Below are 25,847 nucleotides of genomic sequence, written 5' to 3'. Positions count from 1 at the left end.
GGGCCGACCCTGGGTAGCTACCGAGACCAGACGAGAGCGGGCACAATAAGGGAGGTGTGGCTGTAGGTCCACGCAAGTCCAGCCCCCATAACCCGCAAGGCTGGCATCCGTTGTAAACACTGACCACTGGCAGGAAGTAACAACTTCCCGGACCGAAGAGTGGGGGGGGATCTCCGTCACCAACTCAGAGAAACTGACTAGGTGGCGCACCGGAATCTGATGATTTCAGAGACGAGAGATTTTTACCACCTGGACAGTATTTCCCCTAGAAAACCCGAGTGTGGAACTGGGCATACAGTACCGCCTCGAAGGAGGCTACCCACAGGCCCCGGAGAGAAGACCGATTGCGTGATGCCAATACCTTTACCGCAGACTGAAGAGTCTGCAATTTCTCCAGGGGAAGAAGGACCTTCGCCACCGAGGAGTCCGGATCAACCCTAGATACTCCCAACGCCGAGTCGGAACCTAGCATGCCCAGGATTTAAACCCTGGGTCGCACACATGGAAGGCAGGCTTGCAGCCACTGAGCTACACCTTCTGGCCTAAACGTTTAAACCCCCACCCGAATCCTCGGAGGGTCTGAATGGGAATAACCTATCCACTAGGTCTGAGACAGAAGCTGCTCTCAGAAGAAAGTCGTCCAAGTAGCCAATGAGGCAAAGCCTCGCTGTCCCAACAAAGTTAGGATAAGTGTGAGCTCCTAGCTGAAAACCCATGGTACCGAGCCAGATCAAAAGGGAGGGCCACAGGCTGATAGAGACCCTCTCTCATCACGAAGCACAGAAAGAAAAAAAAAAATGCATGCATGTATGCGTCCCTGATGTCCGAGGACGCCAGGACGTCTCCCGGATGGAGCGCAACTACCACCGAACGAATGGATTCCATGCGGAACTACCCGACGTTCACAAAGGTATTCAGGGCCTGAGGCCCATAGAAAACCCCAAACCTCTCCTCCTGCAGGAAAGGTAAAATTACCCCGCAGCTTAGCAAGTCCCACACTGCCCAAGGCAGACCGATGGGCCGGGAGAGGAATATACAAGGAAAGAATTTTGTTCTGTGGATAGAAGGAAACCCTATCTAGTACTCCGAAGAGACCACCTCACAGACCCACTGGTCGGAGAGCAGGGAGGTTTTACCGAATTGTGAACCTGCAAGCCGCCCCTCCCACCTAGACAGGGAGGGAAGGCTACATACATTGGCAGGATTTGGGTGCCGGCGTGATCGGCTTACGCACCCAGAGACAGATTAGTCCCCCAGCTGGGCCTTTGATGGCCTGGGAAGGTTGCCCCTAAATAATACACACACACATAGTGTGTATGTATATTATGTAGGTGTATGCACACATGCCTTTGGAGGAAACCGGAGTACCCGGAGGAAACCCATGCAGACAAAGGGAGCGTCAATGCAAGCTCCAGGCAAATTGACGTCAGTGTCCAGATTCGAACCAATGACTCTTGCTGCCAAGTAATTGAGTTAACCACAACACCACCATGTGCATAAGACCATTCTGAAACAGAAGCCCTGGATAACAAGGGCACAACATTCAATGAAGCATCACAGACCTATATGAGGCCCTGGACCAGCTGGTCCGCTAGCCTAATAACTTCGGAATAGAGTCGGTGCTCCTCCACCGTCTGGTGCAAAATGCTCACTCCGTGAGTGACTGAGACCCCAGAGTAGTGGCCACAATAGGCCACAAGTCAGACCCCAGCATGGTAAACATTGAATGGATCAGTACTTCGGATTTTCCATCAGTCAGATCCATACAAGCTGGGGTTCCCGCAATAGGGAGAGTGGTCACCTATACATGACACCCGGAGGGTCCACCACCGGAGAAGAAGCCCACCTTTTGAAAAGGCTCTCCTCAAAGGGGCACTGAACCGCCTGGCAGTGAGGGACTACAAAAGCCCTCAGCGGCTTTTCTCATTTCGCCTCTTAGAAATGATCAAACAAGGGCACAGAAGGAAAAAACCTACACAGAGAGGTCTGATTTGTGTGATCCAAAAAAGAAGAGGCCCTCAGCAGAAACCCAGCTGCACTATCCAGCTTAAGGGAGTCCCTTGCAGCAGTGAGAAGCGCACCCATAAATGCCTTATCCTGCTTTTTTTTTTTTTTTTTTACCCAAGTACCTGGTCCATGGCTCCATAACAGAGCATTCCCCAGGGGATAACAGGTAGAAGGGGGCACTCTTTTACCGCCGGTCTGCAGTTCACCCCCACCCTGGCACAAACGTGTCCAGGACCAACAAAAAAACCTCTGTGGGAATCCCAGGTGCCAACACCTGCTGCCACCACCAGCATGTTGGGGGAAGGACCCAGATACTGACTCCAAATATTAATAATATTTACATAGTGTGTATGTATAATATGCACACCTGTCCTTACAAATAAACAGAAGCGCCTAGAGTCTTATCCAGGGCCTCTCATCCACTATCTGAACTGATCAGGGGTACCCAGGGGACTCACCTCAGGAGGAGACTGCCCAGCGCTGCCGTCTGCTCTCATCACACAGCGTGAGGAAAAGAACCGTGAGGTAACTGTGCGGCATGTGCTCCAAGATGGCCGCCGAGCGTTCAGAACGCGGCCACAGGAAAATGGCCGACCGCAATGTAAGCTGCGCCATAGCGCGGCTATGACAAAATGGCCGCCAATGGGCGTTTTCAATGTAATTGAAAAACCTCACAAAAAATGGGGGCCAGGGCCGGCCAAATGGTGGCAAAATGCTGCATTTAAACAGGAAAAGCCTCCTAGGGCTTTTTAACAGTGAAAAACCCCTCACAGAAAAGCCCCATACAAAAAAGAAAAAACACAGGCCAGATAACAGTCCCCTCAGGAAGTGCACCCCCCCCCCCCCCCCCGACAGCAGCAAGGGAAAAAGAGGCAGGGAAGGGAGGAGAAGAGGACCTCTGAACCCCAGGAATGCCCAGCCGTACCAACCCACCGAAGCGGGAGGGACTGTACTTACCTGTCTGAGCGAGGACTCGCTGACGCATTCCTGACAGAACTACAACTGCAATGGAGGTAGCTGTCGGCCCGGTCCACTGTGAGTGAGACGACTCCTGGGGTGGCCGGTGAGCTTTGCTCCGAGGTCCACATATGACTGGGCTGTGGTGTTGTCTCACTCACAGCGGACCGGGCCGACAGCTACCTCCATTGCAGTTGTAGTTCTGTCAGGAGTGCCCATGCTTGCTGGTCGGACTGAGTAGACTACAAGGATCTATATTATCCATATTATCCAGTCTGTCTCTCAGCCAACAGTTGAAAGAAGATTCTTCAAGAAATTTTTTTAATTAAATTTCTCCTCAGGGCGCTGGGCCCAAAGGGAGCCATACGTCCTCCTCCTTGCTAGGCAGAACGAAACTGAGGCTGCATGCTGCAGTGAGGAGGGTTATGTCGGGAGGGACCGCCCCCTGGGCGGGGCTGTTCAACTCTGTTACTGTAACATGTATTTAATTATCTAACATGTTTCTGCCTAGTCCTCTCCTGTAAACAGGGAACATAACACACTTGTCAAGATTTAAGGAGCTGTGTCCATCCATGGACAATAAGAGAAATACGTTTTGATGATTGTTGTGCCACAAGCAAGTCTCATGGACGCAAATTCCAGCAAAGTCATAAAAAAAAAAAAAAAAAAAAAAACTTCCTTTACAGTTTTGTACAAACTGCAGAAGTGCACATTACACAAAGTGTGGAAGGGTTCAGGAGTTAAACGGCAAAGACACCAATTAAACAAAGCACACTTACCTTCTAAAATCTTAACAGCATACAGGAGCCAAGGCAAGAATGCAGGCATCAGATGGATAAAAAATGAGTGCAGCTGGGCAAGACATGCAGCAGTGTGAACATCCAGCACAGCCAGGGATGGGCAGGTAAGCCAGCGGAGGTACAGCCGCAATGAGAGAGAGTGCAGCTGTTAAATCTAACCAGTAATGTCGGGGATGGGTGCTGTAGATGCGTTTCAGGGGCTCCACCCCTTTGTCAGACAACCCGTTCATAGGAAAACAGCTGGCATTTATATAGTGCCAGCCGGGGAAAAGATGGCAAGGGGCAGGACCAAATGGAATGACTGCATGTGCACCTGAAGCGTTGTATAATTTAGGTTTATTATAAAACCACTGTAGGTGCACATGCAGTCGTTCCAATTGGTCCTGATCCTTGTCACCTTTTTCTCCAACCAGCAATGTATACACCAAGTATCAGCTGTTTGTCTATGCACTGGTTGCTTGACAAGGAGGCTGAGCAACTGAAAACGCATATTGGACCCACCCATCACAGGCTGGATTAGGCAGATGCACGTCTCTCGTTGCAGCCATACCCTCGCCAGCTTGTCCACCAATCCCTGGCTGTGCTGGATGTTCACACTTCTGTTCGGCAGTTAGCATATAATGGAGTAATATGGGACAAAGCCCCTGTACACCAGGACCGCAAGACAAAAAATTTGAAAATGCGGGAAAGTTCCACCCAATGCGGGATTGTTGGGAGGTATGCAATTCTTTCTGTCTATCTTTTCACTGGATAACAGGTTATGCTTTCAGAAGCATATTTCCAGCTCACATACCATTTAGTTAAAGGTTTGTGGACACCCGACCATAATACCTAGATGAGCTTTTTAGTAGAGTTGCACCAAACTTTTGGGCGAAAATGGTGTTATCGGCAGAATGCCGATAAGAGAAATTGTGTCATCATTTTACTGCAAATTTCTCTGATTTTGCTGGGATTTGGGACAATTACTGTGCTTATGGTGTGTTTTTTATAGGTCATGTGACTCAAAAACTGCATTAAAAACGCAACACGGGTGCGTTAATGCATTTGAACTGGGAGACTTTTTTTTTTTTAACCATACTAAAAATGCACCATGCTGGATTTTTAACACCACAATGGAAGCGCAACGGACCAGTGTGCAGACATACATAGAATTTAAAAAGGGATACATTTTTCCTGAGCTTTTCTGCTGAACGAGGGTACCAATGAGTTGGGGTTCTCATTAGTACACAAATAGGAAATCACTGCACACACAGGGCGTTTACCAAGCTTCATTAACGCATCTTCGAAGCGATACGCACTTTAATGCATGTTGAAGTCGAAGCAAGTGTAAATGATCTCTAAAAGGCTCAGATATTCACCGCCAACTGATCTGTGGTGGAAAGATAAATCCAGCCACCATAGATATTTGTACCTACTGTGTATGTTTTAGTCCCTGCACTACTTTGATGAGACTTGAAGTCCATAGACCTCAAGATTACATAGGCATTGCTTCAAGTCGCAGCAAAAAATTGAGGCAATAAACGCACGACTTTCAAAGTAGCACAAGTGTGAAAGGAGCCTAAGCTAATAAATATATATATAAAACGTTTAGATTATATATGCACATCCATCTGCTTTGAAATAGCTTATGCAAGCCTTACATATACAGCAGAATCACAGAAAAGTTACAAAAAGACACACAGTATGTTACTTTTGTCAAATTGGCTACAATAATTACTACTATAATTAAAGCATATACTGTATAAAAGAAACCACTGAAGGTTTTACCTGCAATATCAGACGATCACCTACACTTGCCATAAAGCAAACAGGAAGCACATTTGGGATGCCTTTTCAGAACAGATGCTTTTACGCCTGCCCATCAGGAGCCCATGACTATGGTGTTAACTTTTGAGCCTTATGGCCAATAACTGCAAGCGGACCCTAAGAAAAAAAAAAAAAGAAGAAAATCAGTAACTTGAACCATAATGTTTCTCACCAACAAGGTATAATTTAGACTGGGTTCACAGGGAGGGGATCCATTGGACGGACTCCGCTAGCTCAGCAGTAGATTGCTACATTGATCCCAGCTGAGCAGGCGGATGACAGGTCAGTCTCTGCTCACTGTGCAGACTGACCTGTCAGAGGCCCGCTGTTCTCAGCCAGCACCATCCATCTCTTCCCCTCCACAACGCATCCCCCACCCACGGCCAGCTCCATCCATCCCCCTCCACAACGCATCACCCACGGCCAGCTCCATCCATCCACCCCCCTCCACAAAGCATCCCCCACCCACGGCCAGCTCCATCCATCCCCCTTCACAATGCATCCCCCCCCCACGGCCAGCTCCATCCATCCCCCTTCACAATGCATCCCCCACCCACGGCCAGCTCCATCCATCTCTCCCCCTCCACAATGCATTCCCCACGCACGGCCAACTCCATCCATCCATCCCCCTCCACAACGCATCACCCACGGCCAGCTCCATCCATCCACCCCCCTCCACAAAGCATCCCCCACCCACGGCCAGCTCCATCCATCCCCCTTCACAATGCATCCCCCACCCACGGCCAGCTCCATCCATCCCCCTTCACAATGCATCCCCCACCCACGGCCAGCTCCATCCATCTCTCCCCCTCCACAATGCATCCCCCACCCACGGCCAGCTCCATCCATCTCTCCCCCTCCACAATGCATTCCCCACGCACGGCCAACTCCATCCATCCCCCTCCACAACGCATCACCCACGGCCAGCTCCATCCATCCACCCCCCTCCATCCACAGCCAGCACCATCCATCTCTCCCCCTCCACAACGCATCACCCACGGCCAGCTCCATCCATCCACCCCCCTCCACAATGCATCCCCCACCCACGGCCAGCTCCATCCATCCATCCCCCTCCACAACGCATCACCCACGGCCAGCTCCATCCATCCATCCACCCACCTCCACAATGCATCCCCCACCCAGGGCCAGCTCCATCCATCCACCCCCCCCCCACAATGCATCCCCCACCCAGGGCCAGCTCCATCCATCCCCCTCCCTCCATCCACAGCCAGCACCATCCATCTCTCCCCCTCCACAATGCATCCCCCACCCACAGCCAGCTCCATCCATCCACCCCCCACCCACGGCCAGCTCCATCCATCCACCCTCCTCCACAATGCATCCCCCACCCACGGCCAACTCCATCCATCCACCCTCCTCCACAACGCATCCCTCACCCACGGCCAGCTCCATCCATCCACCCTCCTCCACAATGCATCCCCCACCCACGGCCAACTCCATCCATCCACCCTCCTCCACAACGCATCCCTCACCCACGGCCAGCTCCATCCATCCACCCTCCTCCACAATGCATCCCTCACCCACGGCCAGCTCCATCCATCCATCCATCCCCCTCCACAACGCATCACCCACGGCCAGCTCCATCCATCCACCCCCCTCCACAATGCATCCCCCACCCAGGGCCAGCTCCATCCATCCACCCCCCTCCCTCCATCCACAGCCAGCACCATCCATCTCTCCCCCTCCACAATGCATCCCCCACCCACGGCCAGCTCCATCCATCCACCCCCCTCCACAGTGCATCCCCCACCCACGGCTAGCTCCATCCATCCATCCCCCTCCACAACGCATCACCCACGGCCAGCTCCATCCATCCACCCCCCTCCACAATGCATCCCCCACCCAGGGCCAGCTCCATCCATCCATCCATCCACCCCCCTCCCTCCATCCACAGCCAGCTCCATCCATTCACCCCCCTCCACAATGCATCCCCCACCCACGGCCAGCTCCATCCATCCACCCCCCTCCACGGCCAGCTCCATCCATCCACCCCCCTCCCTCCATCGCCAGCACCATCGCCAGCACCATCCATCTCTTCCCCTCAAAGCATCTCCCCTCCACGGCCAGCACCATCCATCTACCCCCCTCCACAACGCATCCCCCACCCACGGCCAGCATCATCCATCCATCCCCCTCCACAACACATCCACCGCCAGCACCATCCATCTATTCCCCTCCACAACGCATCCCCCACCCACGCCAAGCACCATTCATCCACCCCCCTCCACAATGCATCCCCCACGCACAGCCAGCACCATCTTTCCCCCTCCACAACGCATCTCCCACCCACGCCCAGCACCATCCATCCTCCTCCACAATGAATCCCAATATCGGCATCATATATCGGCCATCGGCTGCCCCGATTTCTAAATATCGGCAACGGCCAGAGAAAAACCCATATCGGTCGACTTCTAGGATGGGCTGACATGACACTGATCATATATATCCGTGTACATCGAGTCTGCGAGACCCGCGGTCGGACTCACGGAGCTTGTGGCGGCGTGCGCGGCCCACAATGCTGCATCTTAAGGGGAGATAGAGATATGAAAATACACACACATACGTTGATCTGCCCACAGGAGGCATTGTGTCAATGTATATATGCAACCCAGTTGTTAAGCGGTTAATAAGAGTTTACCACCACTTTGATTCAGAAGCTGCCTTACAGAATAGAAACATGGGAACTGCCATTGCCATCATTTGAAGGCCATCTGCCTGAAACAAGCACACAGCATGAAGAGATGGAAAACCTGTTGTGCCTATACTTTCCAAGTTAGAAAGTGGTGAATGGTAGTTAACAGCTCCAGGGCTCTCTTCTTGAAAGCAAGTCAACAAAGGCAACTTTCATTTTTCTATTTTGGTTCTTTTTAAAAGGCCCTGAATGCTAAACACACATATATGTTTATTGTATACAACTGTAAGGCTTCATGTACACGGGACATTTTTACAACCTCTCCTGAATCTCCCTGGTGTGGAAAAAGCCTCTTGAGGGGGCGAGCAGGAGTGTCAGGACGCCCACGAACACACAGCTCCTTTCTATATCTGCAAAGTAGAGAGTGTCCTGACAGCCTCTTGGGGGGGGGGGGGGCAAGTAGGAGGGTCAGGACGCCATTTACTTTGCAGATAGAGAAAGGAGCTGTGTGTTAGTGGGCGTCCTGACACTCCTGCTCGCCCCCCTCAAGAGGCTTTCTCCACACCAGGAAGAAATTGTCGCATTACTGTGTGTTACAGACAGAAGAACAGGAAGTGAGGATTTCTCAGAAGAAATAAGGACATTTAAAAGCAAAAATCGATGGATGAGGTAAGTAAAGGAGTACTGCACTAAGGTAAAGGAAGCTATTTAGGGGGGAGAAAAAAAAAATGTACCTTTACAACCCGTTTAAGTTGACAGATAGTAACCCAAGTTTAAAACATCCGTTTTGCCAGGTTTACATGCCACGTTTAACAGCGTTTTGCCGCGTTTGCATTTAGAAGCATTTAAAATTGGCATAAAACGAAAAGCGGATAAACGCCGTTTACCGCGTTTGGCGTCTCAAACTTCGGCGTCTGAATTCATGTTTTTGCCTTCAGAAAAAGGCCTATAAATGCAACTGCCTAAAAAGGACAGTAAACAGACCTGTGTACATAAGACAACACTGAATGGAGTTCAAAAGTTTGAAAAAAGTGCCCAACTGCCTCTGAACGTCTGTTTAGCAGCAGCAGTGTACATTGGGCCTTAAACTAATGTTACACTGGGATTTGCTTTCTAATGATAAATTTATATTGTTGCAGTCTGGCACTGCGATTACCTTGCAGCACCAGGGTGTGACCCCAGAACATTACTCCTGCCGAGTTTGCCCATCATCACTACGGGGCACATTTATAAATCAGTGATTTTGAGATTCAAAAAAAATATTCACTGCAGAATCTCAAAAGGCAGCTACACAAAAGGACATTTATAAAAAAAAAAAAAAAAAAAAAAAAAAAATGCAGTTCATAATTCAAGCAAAAAGTAGACAGCAGAAGTTAAAAGGCGTTGTAAAGGCAGAAGGTTTTCTATCTTAATACATTCTATGCATTAAGATAAAAAAACATTGTGTGTAGCAGCCAACCCAACACCCCCTAATTACTTATCCGAGCCCCATCTCTATACAGCAGGGTTTGACAAATTTGCTTGGAATCTAGGAGCCAGCTAAAAAAGTTAGGAGACAGAAAACGCACCCCGTCCCGACGAGCTTGCGTGCAGAAGCGAACACATACGTGACCAGCGCCCGCATATGTAAACGGTGTTCAAACCACACATGAGGTATCGCCGCGATTGGTAGAGCGAGAGCAATAATTCTAGCCCTAGACCTCCTCTGTAACTCAAAACATGCAACCTGTAGAATTTTTTGAATGTCGCCTATGAAGATTTTAAAGGGTAAAAAGTTTGTCGGCATTCCACGAGCGGACGCAACTTTGAAGCGTGACATGTTGGATATGAATTTACTCGGCATAACATTATCTTTCATAATATTAAAAAAAATGGGGATAACTTTACCGTTTTATTTTTTTAATTAAAAAAAAGTGTAATTTTTTCCCAAAAAAGTGCGCTTGTAAGACCGCTGCGCAAATATGGCATGACAGAAAGTATTGCAACGATCGCCATTTTATTCTCTAGGGTGCTAGGATAAAAAATATATATAATGTTTGGGGGTTCTAATTAGAGGGAAGAAGATGGCAGTGAAAATAGTGAAAAATGACATTAGAATTGCTGTTTAACTTGTAATGCTTAACTTGTAATACCAACGGCCACCACCAGATGGCGCCAGCTCACACATCTGGTGTAATAACTTGAAATACCAACGGCTCACCACCAGATGGTGCCACCTTCCAAGCCAAGTCGCCAGGACACCATTTCTAGTCACCATGGCGACCGGGATTTGTCGACCCCTGCATGTATACAGTGATGTCCACGAATGTCTAAGCCGTCACTCCTCCTGATTGGTCAATCAAGAGAGAGAGGGGGCGGTTTTTAAAACGAGACTTTACAATCACTTTAAAGCATAAAATTCTCCAGAGTGGAAGGCGCGTTTAGTTTTGCAGTTACTTGAGACACAGGGTTGCTTATTAATCCTGCTCAGCAGGTGACTTCTTTGGCCATATGTTTCTAAGCTGGTGCCCCTGCCGAGAGCAGAACAGTAAACAAGTGACAGGACATTGGTCATCGGGAGCAGTGGTCATCGGGAGCAGTGATCACAGTCGTGTCACCTGTAGCCCAGCCCCCTCCCCACAGTTAGAATCACTCCCTAAGACACACTTGACTCCTTCCTCGCCACCTACTGGTTAGCCCCTTCCCTGCCAGTGTCATTTACACAGTAATCCGTGCACGGATCGCTGTATAAATGACAATGGTTCCAAAATAGTGTCAAAAGTGTCCGATGTGTTCTCCATAATGTCGCCGTCATGATAAAAAAAATTAAATAAAAAAAAGCCAGAAAACTATCCCATATCTTGTAGACGCTACAAAAACACCTGGCAGTCCCCCATTTTACTTACTTGAGCCCGTTCATCTCCTCCACGCATCCCTGCCGTCCTCCTCTCCATGGAGTCCCGGCTTTGATTGGATGGATTGATAGCAGCGCAGCCATTGGATTCCACTGCTGTCAAACAAATCCAATGATGCATGGGAGGGGGGGGGGGGGGGTGGGGCCGAGTCATACACCCGGTGTCTATGGATGCCAAATGAACGGCTGAGGAGCGTGCCCACAAGGTAACCCCCTCGGGTGAAATGTAATGCAGGGGGAGGAGCAGCTAGATCCGCCGAGGGACCCCAGAAGAGGATGTTCGGGGCCACTCTGTGCAAAACAAGCAGCACAGTGAAGGTAAATGTGACATTGTGGTTTTGTTTTTTTAAAATGAACCTTTAGTATCACTTTAGAAAGAAAAAAAAAAGGGGGGGGGGGAGAAGGAGCTGAGGGGTGGATTTGTGAAAAAAAAAAAAAAAAAGCTTATGGGCCAAAGAGCACAAGCTTCTTCAAGCTTTTAGAAAATAAAAGCTCAAATGCCTGCAAGTCTATTGCCGGCAATAGCAGCGTCCCAATTGATGAAGTCAACTTTGCCGGGCCGCACAGAATTCCAAAAGTAGTTCCTGCACTACTTTTGGTGACTTCAGGGATGATTTCAATAGCCATCTGTGCATGAACCCGCACAAAAGAGCTGCACAATTCTGGCTAAAATGAGAATCACTTTTTTTGCTTAGAATAAAGATTGTGATTCTCGTGGTGTAACATATTTCACATTATACAAAAAAAGAAATTGGGTAAACTTTACTGTTTATTTAATTTTTTTTATTCATTGAAGTGTATTTTCCCCCCCAAAAAATTGCATTTGAAAGACCACTGCACAAATACAGCGTGGCATAAAATATTGCAACAATCGCCACTTTATTCCCTAGGGTCTCTGCTAAAATTATATATATATATATATATATATATATATATATATATATATATATATATATATATATATATATATATATATATATATATATATATATATATATATATATATATATATATATACACACACGTTTTCTAGCAAAAAAAAAATACTGATTTTGACTTTGTAAGAAACAAGTGTCAGAAAAAGATTTAGACTTTAAGTGGTTAAAGGAGTTGTAAAGGAAAACATTTTTTTGCTGAAATAACTGTTTACAGGGTATAGAGACATACTAGTTAACTGATTCCTTTTAAAAATGATTAAAAATTGATAGAAATCAATCATATAATGTACCTGCATTTTCTATTTTCGTTTTTGCATGTTTCCTGTTTCTGTGATGTACAGAGCCAATACAGGGCAGTGATGGTTTGGAAAACGAAACCGATTGGTGCTGTTGCGTTTTAGACACACAGTAATCACACCTCCTTGATACGTGACCACAGAGAGAAAGCTCTTAGTACTGTGGTTATCAGGAAACAGACAACCAGGAAGTGTGGAGATCAGAGAAGAATTACAGCAACTTGAGAGCAAAAACGAACAATGAGGACATGAAAACAGCACTGCATTAAGGTAAAGGAAGCTATTAAGATAAAACAAAATAAAACATTCTTTACAAACCCTTTAAACTTCCCTTACTTACACACCAAAGTTCATCCCTTTGATCTAAGAAGGAAAAGTTACAATGTTTCTAGTTCTCTACTAGCACAGACAATGTGGTGAAAAACTTGGCAGACTGCGTGGTTTTCTTTTGACAGCTGAGTGAGCAGAGAACTCTACACTTGTTATATGAATGAATCAGGAAATACAGTGGAACGTCTGTTTAAGGGTCCTTTCACACTAGCGGACCGTTCGTCCGCTCATTACAAGTCCGTTAACGGACTTGTAATAAATCCTTATGGGAACGCGTCCGTTAGCGGATGGAGCATCCGCTAGCGTCCGCGTCAGTCGGGATTCGCTTTTCCGAACGGAAGAAACCCTATTTTTCTTCCGTTCGGCGGAGCGGAACTGATGCAGACGGACAGACGGTCCGTCTGCATCAGGTTCCCCATAGGGCAGAGCGGAGCAGAGACAGGGCGGTCCCTGCACTGTGTGCGGGGACCGCCCTATCCGCCGACAGCTGAGCGGGGACCCCCGCTGAGCTGACGGAGACACACGTAGCGGACCCGCTCCGTGTGAAAGAGCCCTAAAGCCTCAAACACGCGATCGGACATCAAACAAACTTTCCCTTGTATTTTTGTCCGAAGGGAGTTGTCCGGTCACACCCATAGCATACACACGCTCAGACTTTTTCGGCAAAAAACACGAACGTAGTGACGTTTCAACGTACTGACGAGAGTTTAAAAGAGGAAGTTCAATTCTCCGGCGTCACCCTTTGGGCTCCTTCTTAGTAGAGGTTTCGTGCATTCGCGATTTTCAGTTTCGTGCAATTTTGTTCGTTTCTGAATGTCCGTTCGTCAAGCAGACATGTTGCGCAATGGGGTTGTGCTAACTTGACCCACAAAAATAAATATAGAAATATGTTTGATTCATATAACCAAAATACACGAATCCAAAGTAAAGACATTTGTTTTTACTCCGTCAGTATCACCAGCAAAGCAGCTTTTAGTATTATCACATTATAAAGAAGAAGAGAATGTGCGGTGCTTTTCTTGATTTCAGAACTTGCCGCCTCACGAATGTGCTCTTTCAAATACAAACGCTAGTTCTACCAGACAGAACGCTTCCGGCTGGTCTTTGCTTCTGAGCATGCGCGTTTGTACTTTGTCCAAAAGTCCGATTGCTTGCTGTACACACGGTCGGACTAGTCACTTGTTGACGTAAAGTTTGTCCGTTTGCAGACCAAACTTTTTGTCCGATGAAACCCGAAAAAGTTTGTCCGATGGAGCGTACACGCGGTCGGACTATTTTGAAAACTTGCTCATTTTGAAGTTTGTTGGCAAAAAGTTTGACCGTGTGTACGGGCCTTTAGAGTAACTTGGTTTGAGAGAGTTTTGATTTGCAAACAACTTTTTTTTTTTTCCTTTCTAATTCTGACTCGATTTGCGGGTGTTGGCCTGAGGTACGGGGGCGCAGGTGCCAAGCAGAGCCAAAAATAGGCCTGAGGTACGGGGGCGCAGGAAACGAGTGAAGTGTCCTCGGGCCTTTTTGGCGCCCCCCACCTCTGCCCACATTCGGTATGGCATCCCATTGAAGTAAGTCAATGCGGAACAAATTATTTTTGTTTCCATTGATTTCAATGGGAAAACTTGCTTTGATATGCGAGTACTTTGGATTAGGAGCATACTCCTGGAACGGACTATGCTCGTAATCCAAGGGTCAACTGTACTACATAGAGATTTTGGGGGGGGGGGGGGATCAACAATTCTTTTTTTAACAATTAATAGTGCAGCTCTACCGCACAGATGCCTTTTAAGTCGCCCCAAGTCAGACTGAAATGTGACTTTCAGATGAGCTTGCACAATTTCAAAGTAGTAGTTTTTTTTTTTTTAAATGAGCGGCATTGTGCATGAGTCACAAGAGTAGGTTCAATGCCTTCTGACTGAACAAGTCATTCTACAACTGTGCAATGAAATGTCATTAGGGCACAATAGAAAAGCATTATGTGGATATAAAAGATTTTTCAACTTCTTTCTACCTCGTTCAGACCCCCAATACTATAACCCTGTCCCCTTGTAAAAATATTATATATGTGTGTGTATATACACACATGTATATATAGTGAGTGTGTGTGTGTGTAGGGGGACTCATTATTTTAACAATATTAACCACGCCGTTTGTGTATTGAGCAGTGATAATTTATCACTGCTCAATAAACTGACATCTCGTGTTTCAGTGAATTTCTGGTACTGTAATCTCGTAAAGTCTCACGAGATTCATGCATCAGGGGCCGTTCTCCACTGTTTGAAGTGTTAGTAGATCAATTCACTGCTCCAAGGGTGAAGCCATCTACTCTGCTTCATAAACTGGCACACAGAGGAGAAAAATCTCCACTGTGAATCCCGGCAAATGAAGCAGTGAATAGATTTTTTTACAGCTTCATAAACGGACACCTATAAATGGTCTAAGGCCAGGATCTTCAAACTATGGCCCTCCAGCTGTTGCGGAACTACAAGTCCCATGAGGCATTGTAAAACTCTGACATTCGCAGACATGACTAGGCATGATGGCAATTGTAGTTGCTGAACAACTGAAGGGCCTGGTCTAAGGTTATCAGTGGTGTACCCCAAGGTTCAGCGCTGGGACTAGAGGTCGACCGATATATCGGTCGGCCGATATATCGGCCGATATTTGGCCGTTTTTAAGAAATCGGCATCGGCCGATTATTGTAAAAAAATCGGCCGATTTTCGGCTGCCGCGCTAAACCCCGCTCCACGAGAAATGAATCCTTCAGCCACGCTGCTGGTAGCCTGCGCGCCGGTCCCTCCCCCCCCTACCTCGACGGGCTGTAGCAGAAAGCAAACTTGTCACAAGCCCGAGCAGCTGCAGTAGTTGCTTGTCTGCGCGAAGAGATCACAAAAGCTTCCTACAGCCCGTCGAGGTAGGGGGGGCGGGGCCGGCGCGCAGGCTACCAGCAGCGTGGCTGAAGGATTCATTTCTCGTGCTGCTGGAGACTGGGGTAATGTACAGTGTGTACATGTTAGAGCACACACCTCTCCTGTATACACACTCATTTTATATATATCCATCCCCACCCACGGCCAGCTCCATCCATCCATCCCCCTTCACAATACATCCCCCACCCACAGCCAGCTCCATCCATCCATCCCCCTTCACAATACATCCCCCACCCACAGCCAGCTCGCTCCATCCATCCATCCCCCTTCACAATACATCCCCCACCCACGGCCAGCTCCATCCATCCATCCCCCTTCACAATACATCCCCCACCCACAGCCAGCTCGCTCCATCCATCCATCCCCCTTCACAATACATCCCCTACCCACGGCCAGCTCCATCCATCCATCCCCCTTCACAATACATCCCCCACCCACAGCCAGCTCCATCCATCCATCACCCTTCACAATACATCCCCCACCCACGGCCAGCTCGCTCCATCCATCCATCCCCCTTCACAATACATCCCCCACCCACGGCCAGCTCCATCCATCCATCCCCCTTCACAATACATCCCCCACCCACAGCCAGCTCGCTCCATCCATCACCCTTCACAATACACCCCCCACCCACGGCCAGCTCCATCCATCCATCACCCTTCACAATGCATCCCCCACCCACGGCCAGCTCCATCCATCCATCCCCCTTCACAATACATCCCCCACCCACAGCCAGCTCCATCCATCCATCACCCTTCACAATACATCCCCCACCCACGGCCAGCTCGCTCCATCCATCCATCCCCCTTCACAATACATCCCCCACCCACGGCCAGCTCCATCCATCCATCCCCCTTCACAATACATCCCCCACCCACAGCCAGCTCGCTCCATCCATCACCCTTCACAATACACCCCCCACCCACGGCCAGCTCCATCCATCCATCCCCCTTCACAATACATCCCCCACCCACGGCCAGCTCCATCCATCCATCACCCTTCACAATGCATCCCCCACCCACGGCCAGCTCCATCCATCCATCCCCCTCTACAATGCATCCCCCACCCACGGCCAGCTGCATCCATCCACCCCCCTCCCTCCATCCACAGCCAGCACCATCCATCTCTCCCCCTCCACAATGCATCCTCCACCCACGGCCAGCTCCATCCCTCCATCCCCCTCGACAATGCATTCCCCACCCAGGGCCAGCTCCATCCATCCACCCCCTTCCCTCCATCCACAGCCAGCACCATCCATCTCTTCCCCTCCACAACGCATCCCCCCTCCAAGGCCAGCAACATCCAGCCATCCCCCTCCACAACGCATCTCCCACCCACGCCCAGCACCATCCCCCTTCCCTCCATCCACAGCCAGCACCATCCATCTCTTCCCCTCCACAACGCATCCCCCCTCCAAGGCCAGCAACATCCAGCCATCCCCCTCCACAACGCATCTCCCACCCACGCCCAGCACCATCCATCCTCCTCCACAATGCATCCCAATCCAAAAATCGGCCCAAAATATCGGCCGCAAAAATCGGCCTCATATATCGGCCATCGGCTGCCCCGATTTCTAAATATCGGCATCGGCATCGGCCAGAGAAAAACCAATATCGGTCGACCTCTAGCTGGGACCCTTACTTTTTAATATCTTTATCATTTATATTGGGTCTGGGATCAAAAGTAACATTTCAGTCTTTGCAGATGATGCCAAGCTATGCAGTGGAACAATGTCCTTACGGGATGTCTCCAATTTACAAGTTTAATTGGGCAACTAAGTGGCAAATGACGTTTAATGTTGATAAATGTAAAGTTATGCATTTGGGGGCTAAGAATATGCATGCATCATACATACTAGGGGGAGTACAACTGGGGGAATCCATAATGGAGAAGGATCTGGGGGTTATGGTAGATTATAAACTCAAAATTACCATGCAATGCCAAACTGCGGCTTCCAAAGCAAGCGAAGTCCTTTCTTGTATCGAAAGGTGAGCGCGAGAGAGAGAGAGCGCAAGATCATTTTTTGGGCAACACTTCACAAAAAGGATATCGGGGAACTGGGGAAAGCTCAGCTATGGGGAAAGATTAGAAGAACTGAATTTATTCTCTCCTAAGGAGATTAAGGAGGGATATGATCAACATGTATAAATACATAAGCGGTCCATATAGTGAACTTCGTGTTGAGGTATTAACTTTAAACTCACACAGAGGCACTCTTTACATCTAGGAGGAAAAAAGATTTCATCAAGGTTTCGTCATAGTAAGAGCTGTGAAAAAAATCAAGAATAAAAACTCCCTTCAGGAGGTGGTTCTGGACAGCTCAGTAGATACTTTAAAAAAAAGGCCTGGATTCCTTCCTAAATGTACATAATATAACTTGGAACTACAATTTATAGGTAAAGTTGATGCAGGGGAAATTCAATTGCCTTTCGGCGGATCGGGAAAGTTTTTTTTCCCTGCTGTAGCAAATTGGAGCATGCATTGCTGGGGTTTTTCGCCTTCCTCTGGAAGAACTGTGGGTGAAGGATTGTGTATATGGCATTTAAATTTTTTTTGGTTAAAACGGAAGTGTCTTTTTTAAATCCAACTATGTAACCTTCTGGGAAGCCTAATTACTGGCTTACCTGTAGGTACAAAACAAAAAAGGGAGTTTACTCCAACTTTAGGACTTCATTCACACCATGGCGTTCCGGATCGCAGGCACTTCTTTTGGGCAAAAGGCAACCCGCGATTCTGTTTGCGCAATGTTTTGCACTTGTAGGATGTTAGAAAAAGTCCTGCAAGCAGCATCCTTCAGGCGGTGTGGGAGCAGTGAACACACTGCCCCTGCCATTGAAATCAATAGGCACCGCTGACGAAGCACCCGCAAATCGCTTTGGCAGTGGTGCTTTGCAGGCGATATTACCCCCTTTATTCGGCCAATAGCGGGGGTTAAAAGTGCCCCGCTAGTGCCACTATTGCAGCAGTAAAGCGCCGCTAAAATTATCGGCGCCTTACCGCTAACATTCCCCCACCCCAGTGTGAAAGTACTCGTAGGATGTGCACCAAATGGAAATTTTGGTGCTGAAAAGGCATTCTTGAAAACTACAGTTTTTAACCGCTTCAATACTGGGTACTTTCACCCCCTTCCTTCCCAGACCAATTTTCAGCGCTGTCGCATTTTGAATGAGAATTTTGCGGTAATGCAACACTGACCCAAAATTAAATTTTTATGCTTTTTTTCACACAAATAGAGCTTTGTTTTGGTGGTATTTAATCACCTCTGGGTTTTTGTATATATATATATATATATATATATATATATATATATATATATATATATATATATATATATATATATATATATATATATATATATATATATATATATATATAAAGATTTTTTCTGATATAAAAAGTTCTTTCTCTTCATACATTTTGACCAAAAATGATGCTGCTACATTTCTTTAGTAAAATAATACAAATCAGGGTTTATTCGGTGTTGGGGGACAGATGTTTTGTGCACTGTGTAGAGGTTTTATGGGAACACTGACATGTGTATGGGGACTTGGTGTACTGTTGGGAGGGGGGGGGGGATCTGACAGCTCTCTGCATACAGAGAGCTGTCACAGAGCTGCAGATTCACCTTCTGTCCCCCCCAACCACTGAGCTTGGCAAGGATAACTGTTAGGCTGGGTTCACACTACGATTTTCCCGTCCGTCAGCCGCATACGATTTATATGAAAAAACGTATGCGGCTGAAACGGACGTAAACGTATGGAACCGCACATATGTGCGTTTTCCATTGACTTTAATGTTAAAAAAAAACGTATGCGTTTGCCATACAGTTTCAAAAACGGCCGCAAAACCGTGGTTGAACACGGTTTTGCGTACTGTTAAAAAACGTTTTGCAAGCAAATCGTACGCACCCGGATGCATCTGAGTGCATACGATTTGCAATGCATAGTCTATGTATGCGTTTTCCCGTACGGGCCCGTACGTTTTCAATACTGAAATCGTATGCGGCTGACGGACGGGAAAATCGTAGTGTGAACCCAGCCTTACAGAGACATGCATCTCTGTTTACATTGTGAGGGCTGTGATTGAACACAACCATCATGTGATCAGGAGGGCCAATCACTCATTTTGATGATAACCCGGCAGTTTATGTGCAGTGGCCAGGTGGAAGAAAATTTTAATTTTATGAGAGATTTTATATATATATATATATATATATATATATATATATATATATATATATATATATATATATATATATATATATATATATATATATATATATATATATATATTATACACGCACTCGGCTTTTAAAATATCATGACTTTAAATGAAGGAGTTTATTGTTGGCTATTATCAGGCCCCTTTAGCACATGAGAAGTTCGAGAAAAAATGCATCCCATTAAATTCTATGTATGTCTTCACAATGATCTGTAGCACTTCCATTGTGGTGTCAAAAATCCAGCTTGCTACATTTTTGGTCGGTTAAAGGGGTTGTAAACCCTCATGTTTTTCACCTCAGTGACTGTGCAGCCCCCCAGTACCCCCAGTTTAACTCACCTGAGCCACACTCTACCGCTCTGGCTGGGGTTCTTGGCTCTTGATTGGATAGATCGATAGCAGCACAGTCATTGGCTCCCGCTGCTGTCAATCAAACCCAATGACGCAGGCACTGGGAACGAGTATGGCATTCTGTGTCTATGGAAGCCAAATGCTGGGCACGGGAGTGCGCCCGCACGGTAATCCCCAGGAAGAGCGCTTCTCCTATGGAATTTTACCGATGTGGGGTGGGGAACCACGAGCGCCGTTGTTGGACTCTGGAAGAAGATGATCGGGGCCACTGTGCAAAACTAACTGCACAGTGGAGGCAAGTATGATATGTTTGGTTTTTAAACACACACCTCCCCGTGCATTGAAAGTGTAGCAAGAACCCATGTTAAGTTTTTGAGTCACATGTCCAATGAAAAACACACCATAACAACATTGTGGTATAATCGTGTGCGTTTTTTGGTGTCATTATCGACACCTTTTTCTCTTATCTGCAAAATGCTGATATAACACAACACCATTTTCAGCAGATATGCTTTAGCCGCCGACATTTCAGTGTATCTCAAAAGTCATGCAAGTTAAAGTGGTTGTAAACGTCAAACATGAAATTTGAACATAGCTTTTTCCTCTATAGCGTGTACTTGTCTCAATTAACCACTTCCCGACCGCCTCATGTAGATATACGTCGGCAGAATGGCACGGACAGGCACATCAACGTACCTGTACGTGCCAGCCTAGACGTGGGTCCGATCGGGAAACCCCCCCCCCCCCCCCCCCCCCCGTGGCGGTCGGGTTCCCTCGGGGAGTGATCCGGGACGGCGGTGCGGCTATTTGTTTATAGCCGCTCCGTCGCGATCGCTCCCCGGAGCTGAAGAACGGGGAGAGACGTATGTAAACACGGCTTCCCCGTGCTTCACTATGGCGCTGCATCGATCGAGTGATCCCCTTTATAGGGGAGACTCGATCGATGACGTCATTCCTACAGCCACACCCCCCTACAGTTGTAAACACACACTAAGTGTACACTAAATCCTACAGCGCCCCCTGTGGTTAACTCCCAAACTGCAACTGTCATTTTCACAATAAACAATGCAATTTAAATGCATTTTTTGCTGTGAAAATGACAATGGTCCCAAAAATGTGTCAAAATTGTCCGAAGTGTCCGCCAAAATGTCGCAGTCACGAAAAAAAAAAAAAAAATGCAATAAAACTATCCCCTATTTTGTAAACGCTATAAATTTTGTGCAAACCAATCGATAAATGCTTATTGCGATTTTTTTTACCAAAAATAGGTAGAAGAATACGTATCGGCCTAAACTGAGGGAAAAAAAATGTTATATATGTTTTTGGGGGATATTTATTATAGCAAAAAGTAAAAAATATTGCATTTTTTTCAAAATTGTCGCTTTATTTTTGTTTATAGCGCAAAAAATAAAAACCACAGAGGTGATCAAATACCACCAAAAGAAAGCTAAATTTGTGGGGAAAAAAGGACGCCAATTTTGTTTTGGAGCCACGTCGCACGACCGCGCAATTGTCTGTTAAAGCGACGCAGTCCCGAACTGTAAAAACACCTTGGGTCTTTAGGCAGCATATTGGTCCGGGGCTTAAGTGGTTGAGCCCTGGTTCACACTGGGTACGATTTGGAACGATTTGAGATGCGATTTGACATGTCAAATCGCATCTCAAATCGGCGGCAATTGCACTGTCCTAATCAGTGCGACGCCGCATCTGCAATTTCAAAAAGTATTTCCTGTACTACTTTTTGCGATTTCGGGCCGCGATTTACATCAAATTGCGGCCGAAATCGCGGCAAAATTGCGCATTTTACCGCGATTTTGAATTCGCAGCAGTGTGAACCTAGGCTAAGAGTACCAACTGTCATTTCTGTCTGCTGCTCTGTTCCTCTGCAATCATCATGAATCACTTCTGACAAGTTTTCCTGACTCTAGAGCTGAACAATTATAAAAAAAAAATAAAAAAAAAAGAGAGATCTTGATTCAACCACCCTCACGTTCCTAATCTGGCATTTCCACGATTCATGTAACAAGTGCAGAGCTGTTCTCTGTTCGCATCTGTCAAAAAAAAAGAAAAAAAAGGCAGCAGGCAAAGTTTGTCACAACTTTACTCAGCGCTGAGAGAGAAAAAGAAACACTGTAAAATTGAGTCCTTTTATATCAGTGGTTCTCAACCTTCTAGTGCGTGACCCCTTCATAACATTTTCCAAGTTGTGGGGACCCCTAACAGTAAAATTATTTTTGTAGGGTGGGTTGTCAGCACCCAAGACAAGTAATTTGCGCCCCTAACCTGCAGACATTTAGCGCTCCCAGAGTCCTTTCAATGGCAACTATAATCACAGGTAGTGTTACTCACTGTTTCTCCGACTTTGCGGTGTCTCGTAGCAGTGACACCTATGCCGAAATCATCAGGAGATAGGGTTTCCTCCAGCCCCTCCCACTACACATTCCTAACCAGTCAGCTGACCTCTAGTCTCTGGCCCCCAGCCATGCCATGAACTGAATGGACGCCTGCAAAGAGGCCGAGTGGGCGGCCCTTGCTCCAGGAACAGCCCAGGATATGATGACCCCCAGGTTGAGAACCACCGTTTTAGATCAAAAGGGATGAACTGCCGTCTATAAATGAGTTAACCACTTAAAGACTAAACCTTTTTCTGATACGTGTTGCTTACAGGTTAAAAATCTGTATTTTTTGCCAGAAACCTCAAACATTATCCAGTATACTTAGCAGAGACCCTAGAGAATAAAATGGCGGCATTGCGAAATTTTATGTCACACTGTATTTGCGCAGTAGTCTTTCAAAAGCATTTTTTTTGGAAAGAGATACACTTTAATGAATAAAAAAAAAAAAAAAAAACACACCACACACACACACACACACACACACACACACAAACAGTAAAGCTAGCCCAAACGTTTTGTATAATGTGAAAGATAATGTTACTCCGAGAATTGTGATCTTTATTCTAAGCAAAAAATAATTGTGATTCACATAGATGTACACACCTGTGTGAATGTCCACGATGAACACAAGGGCGCTGCATTCAGATCAGTAAATAAAAACCGATCGGCAGCAATGGCACCGTCTGAATCGGCGCCGCACGAATCCCAAGTCGTTTCATTGCTACTTTTGGTGACTTCAGGGTGCGATTTCTATAGAAATATGTGCAGCAGCCGCACAGATGTCTCTGAAATCACCCCCGAAGTGGGACTGACATGCGGGAATGAAATTGTGTGAATTTAGCTGAACTTGCAGAATTTTATTCCCGCTGTCAGAGTGAATCTCCAAGGCTACATGTGTTTATTTTTATGGTTGTCTGAGTGAGGCCTTCCCATCTGTAATGATTAGGTCCGTGTGCAGCTGGCCTATAGGGAACAAGCAACACCTGTGCTGGGGAGTGTAGGCCTGGCAAGCTCAGGTCTGCCCAGCCATTCTCCATCACAAGCAGTAGACATGATAAGAGCTCAGCCCAGTGTTGTGTTCAGCCTGCCAGGGACATGAAGTACACTGTGAAGGTGTCCACCTCCTGAACACACAGGTGCGCCCCCCCCAGTACATGAAGAGTGGGAGGTGAGGAGAGCTGGGAGCGCACACTAGGCCAGTCACAGCTCCCCCCACATACAGGAGCAACAGGCGGCCCCTCAGCCAATCACAGGTCAGTATCCAAGGCTCCTCAGAGACTCCAGACCCCAAATAAGAGCGCCAAGAGGTCGTACGCCGAGGGCCAGCCAATCAGCAGCGCCCACACAAACCGAACCTCCGTGCGCACACCGTACATGTATACAACAACACAAGCCCTCCTTCTTACCGGTTCCAGTAGAAGCGTCAGACATTCGGGCCCGAAACAGACGAGGACACCTGAGACTCCAGTTAGAAGAGGCGGCCGAGACGCAGCTCATACACTTATTAGGCAGCTGTGTGATGGGGAGCCTCAGGATCCGCTATTCAGCGCATGCGCCGCAGCCTTTTTCTCTCTATCTTGCCTGCCAGCCTAGTGCTGTGTGCCTGGGAAGACGGACAAGTGTGAACGTCATCGAATCCCTGCATTCTCCGCCTATCTCCATAGGATGGGCGGGAGCGCCACGTGACGTCAGCGACAGTTTAAAGGGATGGGTTACGTTACTGAAACTGCTGTGCGATGTAAACAGAAACTGATTAGTGAGATGATCATCCTGGCCATGGAATCCTTCAGGATGTGGCTGGGAAATGACAAATACAAGATGCAGATCTGTACAGGGCGGTTAGATCAGAATATTGCTCATGCCGATTGTGTATTATTGCAGTAGATGATGATGAGCAACAGGCTTTCAGCTGTGTATACACCAGAATGTAAAGCAGCATGTACATAGTAATCAATCAGCTTCCAGCATTCATGTACATGTCAAATCGGCGGCAGCTGCCAGCAATGGTACCGTCCAAATCGGTACGACGCAGGAGCTCACAGCAGGGGTCCGGTGCGTCTCCATTCATTGTTTCAGGTCTGATTTCAGCCCAAATTTTGGGCTGAATTTTGACCTGAAATGGACCAAAAGACGCACAGGACTCTTGTGCAATTCGCACTGGAGCATCTGCGGAGATGTGTGAACCAACTCCATAAAAACCCGGGCACAATCTCCTGCAGGGAAACCCGCCTGATTGTAGCAAGAGTAGGGGATAGCCGGACAGGTTGAGGTAGCGAGTTCCAGATTATGGGAGAGGCTCTTGAGAAATTTGGAGACGAACATGGGAGGAGGTAGACGAGGGAGCTTGAGAGTAGGAGGTCTTGTGAGGAGGGTGGTGCTATCTTGATATTTCAGGGCCTTTGAAACTGTGATAGGTTAGTGAGGAATGAAATAAAAAATGTACTCCCTTAGAAAGCCTAAAGGCAGTGCTTGGTTTTTGGGGTCCTGTACGCAGCTAGACTCTCAAATAGTCTCACACATGTGGTATCCCCATACTCAGGAGAAGCAGCAGAATGTATTTTGGCATGTGTGAGCAATTTATAATTTCAGTGACAACTTTGTGTAAATTTATTTATTTTTGTCATTTTTCAATCGCTTGTGACAAAAAAAAAATATTCAAAATACTCACCATGCCTCTCAGCAAATTCCTTGGGGTGTCTACTTTCCAAAATGGGGTCATTTGGATGGGTTTTGTAATGCCCTGCCATTATAGTACCTGAAGAAATGAGATAGGCAGTCATAAACAAAAAGCTGCGTAAATTCCAGAAAATATACCCTAGTTTGTAGACTCTATTAGCTAGATTCAGTAAGACTTGCGTATCTTTAAGCGTATTCTCAAACTGAGATACGCTTAAATGTTGCTAAGATACGACCGGCGTAAGTCTCCTACGCCGTCGTATCTTAGCTGCATATTTACGCTGGCCGCTAGGGGCGTGTACGTGGATTTACGCCTAGAGTATGCAAATGAGCAAGATACGCCTATTCATGAACGTACTTGCGCCCGATACGCTGTTTACGTAAGGCGTTTTCCGGCGTAAAGATAAACCACCAAAAAGATGGTGCAGCCCATGCAAGGTATAGACGACGGAACAGCCGTCGTATTTTACGTTGCTTGCGTAAGCGTACGTGAATGGGGCTGGGCGTAGGTGACGTTCACGTCGAAAGCATTGATTATTTCCGACGTGATTCTGAGCATACGCGCGCATGCGCCGTACAAACTGCCCTCATTTACATGG

General features: G+C 47.2%; 1 protein-coding gene across 4 annotated transcripts in view; it reads right to left on the bottom strand.

Moving 5' to 3' along the window:
* Positions 1 to 24,204, bottom strand: part of TMEM184B (transmembrane protein 184B) — a 164,099-nt gene extending 139,895 nt beyond the window's left edge. Inside the window, exons 1-2 of one of the 4 annotated variants that reach the window (XM_040359528.1) lie at positions 23,979 to 24,204; positions 5,532 to 5,687 (exon numbers count right to left, since the gene is read on the bottom strand). In XM_040359528.1, coding sequence (XP_040215462.1) covers positions 5,532 to 5,564 — 33 coding nt within the window. In that variant the 5' untranslated portion in view covers positions 5,565 to 5,687; positions 23,979 to 24,204. Of the gene's footprint in view, positions 1 to 5,531; positions 5,688 to 22,525; positions 22,544 to 23,978 lie in introns of those variants that run through there. The other 3 variants (XM_040359530.1, XM_040359529.1, XM_040359531.1) reach the window with 3 other exon arrangements.
* Between the last annotated feature and the right edge of the window lie 1,643 nt (positions 24,205 to 25,847).

This window comes from Rana temporaria, chromosome 7 (genome assembly GCF_905171775.1).
Source record: "Rana temporaria chromosome 7, aRanTem1.1, whole genome shotgun sequence".
In the NCBI taxonomy this organism is placed as follows: domain Eukaryota; kingdom Metazoa; phylum Chordata; class Amphibia; order Anura; family Ranidae; genus Rana; species Rana temporaria.
This window is presented reverse-complemented; position numbering and strand designations above follow the sequence as displayed.